The sequence below is a fragment of the Caenorhabditis remanei genome, chromosome X (genome assembly GCF_010183535.1).
Source record: "Caenorhabditis remanei strain PX506 chromosome X, whole genome shotgun sequence".
Lineage (NCBI taxonomy): Eukaryota > Metazoa > Nematoda > Chromadorea > Rhabditida > Rhabditidae > Caenorhabditis > Caenorhabditis remanei.
The window spans coordinates 15,613,097-15,621,439 of record NC_071333.1 but is presented as its reverse complement, the minus strand read 5'-3'; the positions used below and the strand labels follow the sequence as shown (position 1 = coordinate 15,621,439).

General features: G+C 36.6%; 1 protein-coding gene across 1 annotated transcript; it reads left to right on the top strand.

Annotated features, from left to right (window-relative positions):
• Positions 1-3,610: 3,610 nt before the first annotated feature.
• Positions 3,611-4,028, top strand: GCK72_025109 (uncharacterized protein; the record flags this gene model as incomplete). The annotated part of the gene is made up of 3 exons (XM_053736199.1): positions 3,611-3,676; positions 3,722-3,838; positions 3,885-4,028. 3 exons carry the CDS (start codon positions 3,611-3,613, stop codon positions 4,026-4,028), a joined length of 327 nt encoding a protein of 108 aa, XP_053579765.1.
• Positions 4,029-8,343: the final 4,315 nt, after the last annotated feature.

Sequence of the window (8,343 nt, the reverse complement as noted above, 5' to 3'; positions counted from 1 at the left end):
ATCAGATCACGATTGTTTTGCTGGAATGATAAAAAAGGTCAGTTCCGTAGACGAACTGACGCTACAACTCTGGTGCTTTCTTCATCTTTCCTATCATTCTTTTGCTTCATTTTTACTATAGCTTTTTTCTGGGAGACAAGCTCATCAGCTGAACATCTGAAGCGGGATTTTCGGGGATTTTTCTGTTGGAAATATTGCATGCTTTCAATTAAAATCGCGGCATTTCAAATGCCTGTCTAAAGGAATTTCATTCCAGAGGCTTTATTCTGGGCTTTATACGCTTTGATCTTTGCGAATTTGCTTTTCAGCTTCTGTGGCAGAGGGTTTTTTTATTTCAGGAAACTGTCTGCCATCCCAAGTGCGTGGAATGTTTTGCAATGTTTCCAACCTCAGAAAAACAGGAAAACGCTGCAATGGAAGACACAAAGGTCAGTAAGTTTGTGGAATGGGGACGGGGATTTAGGGAAACTATGAATATAGAGAATATATAACCTATTCTCCGTAAGACTCGAGCATCACCCCTGTATGTAGGGGCGTAGAGCCCACAGGTATGATAGTGTTTACACAGTTTGTGTGCATGTACTATGGGTCTTTGGTAACCCATATGCAAAATTTTGGGGCCCGTCTACCGGTCCCTGGGTTACTGTAGGTGCTCAAAGGTGCAAAACTTAAATTTTTTCTTTTAAATCGTAGAAGCCCAATTTTTTTAGTGTAGTTCATAGACGTTTATAATAGTTTTTCCGCAAAGTTTCGAAACATTTCAAAAAAAATTTGTCGAGTTATTTGCAAAAAACCAATTTTTTGGAGCATTTTTTCTGTATTTTTAAAATTTTCGGTTCTTAAAACAAAAATCCCCCTCGGCAAACTTTATGTAAAACAAAAGTCTTTTAATGAGTTTACAAATAAAAAATATTTGAATAAATTTTAAGTCTTCGCAAAAGTCGAAAAGAGCCCATGTAAAGTACTGAAATTTTCAAAACTAAACATTAGTTAATTTTCTTTATGAAAATGAATAGAACACAATTTTTTGAACATTTTTTGTATTGCATTTCTTTTAATAACTCTATTACATCCTGCTAAAATTTTGAGTTTTTGTCAAAATTTTTTTTTTTTTCAAATTTTTAAAATGTTAAGCTTCAATGATGATGACAGTTTAATTAAGCCAAAACCTAGGAAATTGCTTTAAATATGTGTTTTTGTTCACTCCAAGACTAATGTGTGAGCTGGGAGTCGTTTTTCCTTTTTTGTTCAGAAGAGGGCCCTCCTTTTTTGTATCAAGTTAATTTCCCAGTGAAACGCGAGATTGTCGACAATATTTCAACATAAGATAAACCTTATAAAGACTAAAACTGAACAGTATGTTTCATGAAAAACAACTCCGTTTCCAAAAAGTTTCATACACTTTTCACTTTTGTAGCGATTTTTTGGTCGAATCACTTTGAGACATTGTAACTTTGTTTATTTCAAAGAATTTCATTAAATTCCAATAGCGTTGAAAAAGTGAAAAAGTTGGCTACAAAAAAGCAAATTGGACCAATCTATCAAAACTGAAACCGGGAGAGATATGACTCATATCATGAAAATTGACAGTACTCGTGAAATCAGAAAATGATAATTTTCGAAAAAAGGTCTCTCGTTGAGTGAGATGCACTAATAATTTTTAGAATGTCCCATTGTTTTTTTTAAGACTTATGGGTCTATTCACAAGATAGCAGTAAAGCAAAAAACTGCTTTTCAAAAAATGTTGAAAATTATCTTTTTTTTGACAAAAACTCAAAATTTTAGCAGGATGTAATAGAGTTATTGAAAGAAATGCAATACAAAAAATGTTCAAAAAATTGTGTTCTATTCATTTTCATAAAGAAAATTAACTAATGTTTAGTTTTGAAAATTTCAGTACTTTACATGGGCTCTTTTCGACTTCTGCGAAGACTTACAATTTATTCAAATATGTTTTATTTGTAAATTCATCAAAAGACTTTTGTTTTAAATAAAGTTTGCCGAGGGGGATTTTTGTTTTAAGAACCGAAAATTTTAAAAATACAGAAAAAATGCTCCAAAAAATTGGTTTTTTGCAAATAACTTGACAAATTTTTTTTGAAATGTTTTGAAACTTTGTGGATGAACTATTATAAACGTCTATGAACTACACTAAAAAATTGGGCTTCTACGATTTAAAAGAAAAAAATTCAGTTTTGCACCTTTGAGCACCTACAGTAACCCTGGGACCAGTAGGTGGGCACCAAAATTTTGCGTATGGGTTAACCAAGACCCATAGTACATCATAAAATAAAATTCTGTTCCTATGGCACACGTTGCTCGAGTCTTACAGAGAACACGTTATATATCTAAGGAGCATGGCTATAGTAGTTTTTCATTCCTCGTATCCTTAGTAACCCTAATAAATCAATCTATTCTATTAATCAGTCACGTGAAATCTTGAATAGGCTTTTCAGACTTGAATCAATAAAAAATGATGAAATATTACAGATCTCATCTCTACAACATTTCAATCTTCGCATCCTTCTCACCATCACAACATGTCAACTGCACAAAAAGTTAAAAAAGGTCAGTTTATCTACTAAACTGACGCCACCCCTTCCTCGCACACGTTTTCTAAATTATCCCTCATCATATCTATATTCAACTGCATATTCTCTCTACAAAATTACTCGGACCCCTACATGTATATATTATTCTCACTCGTCTGTCCCCACCCTCTGAATCCACCCTCTGATTTCCAGTATCACCCTCTAAACGCCAGTATTACCCTCTAAACTCCCAAGTCATATGATCTCCAGCCTATTTTACTCCCGTGGCAAGTGTGTCTTTCTTTCCAGGCAATACAACTTCACTTCCAGAGGTTAGGACAGGACAAGATGTGCACCGTCTCCAGAACCTTCTGATAACGTCAAGCAGTATAAAATAAAAGGTAATAAGTTGCTATTCAAGTTTCGAACCTTTGTAAATTTTATTTCTGGTGACGCATGTACATGCCATTCAAGTTCGTCGATGAAACAGCCTCTGCCACCTTCATGGAAGCATTGTGGACTGGAAATCAAGTTACCAAACAGTACGCCAACATTTTTTATTATTTTTCTTGGGGGTGTAAGTGGATGAAGTGAATGAGAGAAAAAAAAAGAGAGAGAGAGAGAAAATATCCTCGTATGTGTGTGTATCTGATAGTTGATTCAATAATTGGAACCTTTTTCCAGGCTAATTCAGTCCTGCGAGTTTTGTTCACCGAACAATAACAGTTTTGCGAGACATTGATTTTTTTCAAAGATTCATCTTAATTTTCTTTTTTTTCACGTTTTCCAATGTCCCACACGTCTTGCCACATTCCACCGTTCCACAACGCCCGTTTGTCTATTTCTCAGACACACACACACACAGATTTTCACCAATGCATCCCACACCGTCATCTTGCTTCCGTTTTGCACCTATCAGATCCACCCTTGCCTTATCACCTATATCTTATCTCTATTCGAATTACCGTTAGCTTTCAGTTTGACGCATATTTTTTATCTTTATAACGACTTTCTTCTTCAATTCTCACTCGCTCCATTCATTTCAACACCTGAAACATCACTCACTTGTCATTACAGCCATGACCAACTCTTCTAATATTGTATTCCGACTTCGTGTGGATTTGGAGAGTCTCCGTGAAAAAGCGGTAAGGTGGATTTGCACCTCAATTGCATGGATCGTTCGTTTCCAGGTCAACTGCTTCTTCAAAGATCCAAAAAACCCACAGGGAAGTGAAGTCAAACGGAATAATTTGATTTCTTTGATATTGAGAAAAATACAAGACGAATTCAAAAGTAATACTCAAGAGGTACAATTATTAGGGAGTGGTTTTGAAAAATAATTATTTATTTTAGAGCGAAGAACCAAAAATCCGAGAAAAAATGAAAGCATGGGATTTCATTCTCGATCGCATCACTAGGAAGACTGATCTTGTCCCCGCACTTATTGAAGCGGGCCTTAACCTTGAGCAGAAAATAGTGGATTTTCCCAATTTTTGAATAAATTAGGCGCTTAAATTTCACCCAACTCTTGCTATGACTTGTAATTAAGGATTTAATTCTAACTTTGCCATTCTTTGTCTTGCCCCTCACCCCGTAAGGGGCAAGAGCTTTGCTGCACGACTTTTTTTTCATCTTTTACCTAGGGGTTCTCTCCTCGTTCACACTTCTTTTCAAAACGGGTCTTCTCAATAACACGTACAACTCAACTGGCCACAATATCAGCTAGGTAAAATAGATCGTTGAAATTTGAATTTTTGAGCATGTTTCAGGGAATCACCGGTTTCCAGACAACTGTACAAGATACCCTCGTCATTTGACCAGCGGAAACCTGATCAAAACGGACCCGTTCCAGTTTTTCAAAGTTGAGTTGATTAGGATGCTTAATGTTTTACCTATTGCTGTTCAGAGAAAAAAATAGCATTAGAATTTTACCTTAGTTGATATGCTATTTAATGTAAATACGAGCACGTGGTCATATTAAAAACATAGTATTCTAACGGTGAAGTGTCCAGTTCAATAGTCAACTCAAGGCTCGACCAAGCAGTTGAGTCAACTTTGATATTTTCAGATTTCCCGGCAATTCTCTCCTGGTTGATGTCATTTCTGGATTGCTCAGCAATTCAAAATGGATCCGTTCCAGTTTTTCAAAGTTGAGTTGATTAGGATGCTTAATGTTTTCCCTACTGCTAAAAGAAATAAAAATAGCATTAGAATGGTATCTTAGTTGATATGCTATTTCATGTACATACAAGCTCGTGGTCATATAAAAAACATAGTATTCTAACGGTGAAGTGTTATGATCAACTCAAGGCTCGACCATGCAGTTGAGTCAACTCTGATATTTTCAGGTTTCTCCGCAATCATTCCTGGTTGGTTTTATTTCTCAGCAATTCAAGATGATTCTCCTCAAACTTCATCATGTGCAAACATCATCCGGAGCAGTAGAAAGGTCAGTTCTAGTTAAACTGACGCCAACAAATCTGAATGTTTCAACGCTTCAAAGTTCTGGTCCGCTTCTAACAATTGCTTTCTGCTTGCTCATTTTGCTTACTGATTATCAGAGAATACCAGACACTCTAGTCTAGAGGTGCATTCTAATATTCCTTTTTTTTCGAGCAATATTGCTAATTTTCTTATTAAAATTGCGGCAACTCCTATGTTTGTCTAAAGGTAAATTGACTCTCCCCAGTGCCTGGAGAGTCTGGCTTGTGTGTTGTGTGCAGTGGTTGTGGCGAGCCTGGGGTGCAATAGTGGTAATTACCGGCTTAGGCCGAGCCACCAGTTGCTGGGGAGCTTATTTTGTGAGGGGCCATTAAAGTGTTCGCTCAGAGAGCAGTCACAACTCGGGTATGGTCAAGCAAGGTACAGTTATTTCTCTACAGTACTGATTTTAGTACCGAATCATCCGCACATCCCACTGGTTTGCGTGGTTGCAGGGCGATGATCTGTAGAGAGCTGTTACCAAGCCAGCCTCAACATCTTCCATAAATTTCTCCATTCCCAGGGTTCCTCTTAGCCAGGGCTGTCGGATATAAAGATCTACTAGCGTCTGGCCGAGTTACCCGCCGGGTGCTTCGCGGCCTTCCCGTCCGTCATCGACTTCGCAGTCTCAAGAAGGACCTCAAACTTGGGTAATTAAACCTTTTATTATAAAGATAAATTAAGAAAATAACAATAAGATTTAACAAATAACAATTGGGTGAAAATATAAAAAGATGAGAAATCGTTTCGATATGATTCGCTATTTATATGAATGAGCTCTGTCGGTAGGGGGGCGTGTATACATTCCCAGACAGAGCGGGGGAGGAAAAGTTTAATAAATCTATGACTCAATTCAATTTAGATTGATTCGTTTGATAAAGGATTCTTTTGTTATTAAATTCCTATTCGATGATAAGAAAAGATGCTCGGTGTTTGATCTTCGGAGTTAGGATAAAGTACAATATACAATAAAGAAATTATACAAAAAGAGACCCGAATCGGGTTTAAAAGGAACAATATATTTGTGGTTTATCTCAAGCTTTCCACGCTTTGGCTTTTCAAAAAATCGCTTCAATTCAGATTCTGCGGAAGGTGTTTTTCTCATTTCAGATAACTTCATCAAGACTGTATACATATCTTCATTCTGCGACGCGAACAAGCCAATCGCCTAAGATGAACCTAAGGATATCAATGGCACAACAGTTTAACAAGGTCAGTTTACTTATTAAACTGACGCCACTCCCCCCGTCTAAACTCCAATGTCTTCCACCGTCTGAATTACAAATTTATCCACCCTCTGAAATCCAACGTTGTCTCCCGTCTGAACTCCGCGTACTATTCTTTCTTGCCAGTATTATTCTCTAGTCCCTCCGAATAATTCTTTCGTTTTCTATTCTATTCCTGTGGCAAGTGTATTTTTCTTTTCAGACTTCACAAGACTGGTGACTGGAATTTCGGCAATACAGTTTGAACTGCATCGAGATTCTTCTGCTGACGCCGCGCAACAACTGTTCTTTCCTTACTTCGACAACTGCTACTCTTTATAGTGAAGACCAGTAACTGTTTCAAATATACTGCACGATCAACCAATTGCTTGCCACAAAAAGTGAGTTTGATAAATAAAACTCCCTTATTTTGAGAAGTTCACTTTTCTTAGCTAAAGCTGTTTTTATACCCTTTGATCCCCTGCTATCTGAACTTGCGCAAATTTTGATTGATTGTATGAAAAAAGTAATCCAGCTTCCATCCTGTATCTATGAAATTCTAGAAAATGGACAAAAGCGTCATTAAGACCTATTTTTTTGAAAAACTGAATTTTTTGCAGCCATCGACGAATATTCAAAACTACCAATGTCTTTTGCCGACAATTAGATAATTGGGAGATGAAAGAAGGAAAGACACTGTGACACGACTTGTTACAGACCAGTACGCTTCTTTTTTAAACTATTTTTTAATGACTGGAGTGTTAGAGAATGGAGTGGTGTTTTTGTTTGTGTGTGTGAGTGCATGTTCTTTAATTTGAGTGATGTTAGTAATTGTAGAATGGTTTCTTTGTTAGGAACGTGTTAACTTGTTTTTAGAATTAGGGATAACAATGGGGGAGGGCTCATCAAGTAAACATAACTCAGGACGTGGATTAAAAAAAGAGAGAGAGAGAGGGGGGTTAATGTCACTGTGATGTGGATCGTTATTTGAGTAATCAATTGGTGATTGCTAGAATTTTGTTGGGTCTATGTGGCTGGTAACAGCAGACTTGCAAAATATCGGCCCGGAGTCAGTTGAAAACCCTATGCACGCTTGAGTTTCTAATGATATTCAAAAACAAAGCCGAAAATTCTACTTTTTTGCAATAAAATCAAACAATTTTCGAAAAAATTCAAAATTTCACATTTTTGTACTATGACCCGGGTCGAACGGATCGGTGAAAAATCTCAAATAGCCCGGCTCGTTGCAAGTCTGGGTAACAGTAAACATAACTGTACGAAAAATGCGATTCCAGGATTTTGATTTTGTGTGATTACAAGCTGGGTTGCACTGCGTAGTTAAAGGTTCTTATCGTCCGGTTTTTGAGTAGTAGTGGCTAGCGAAACGTTATCAGTTTATCATATCCGTGATATCAAGAACCCAAATCTCGTTTTCCACCGTTTCTCCTTTTTCCTTTTTTCTTTTTTTTTCGCTTCTTTTTTCCTAACCGTGATTTTTTGAGCATGTTCATTTTGGACTGATTTTCGAACTTCGAGCCAATCTCCGGATATGTTTTTATTATTTTCTCATAATCACTGTTTTAACAGCTTCTGTTTTCTTATCTTCCAACTTTTGTTTTTTCATTTCATGCCTGATATTTTTTCTTCTAATATCCTAATTTTTCTTCGATTGAAACGATGACCTCACAAGGGAAGTCTTTGGAAACGCAGTTTTTAACGATCTGCAAATCAGGTTATAGGCACTTTCTACTATGATGAGTAAGTTTTTTCACATGGAATGTGCTTGTACGTAGGAAAAATAAGAACACCTTTGCGTACACCGATTCGGAATTCAAAGCGAAAAAGTTTAACCATATGAAATGTTGGAGAGCTACTAACTCGTTTCACTTTTGACCGGTTTTAATGACAGAAATGGACTCCCCGTAGACGAAAATACCTATAATAAACTTATATCTTTTAAAGCCGCGTCTCCAAAAAATTCCTTTGTAAGATATCTGAAGAAAACGGAATACTGTATTAAAGAGTTTAGCATATTTTCTACCTTTGAAGTTCTATAAAAGTTCAATTTTTGATTGCAGTACAGTTTTCTTTAGATTTCCAAGGTTGTCGTTTGAATCAAAAGTTAT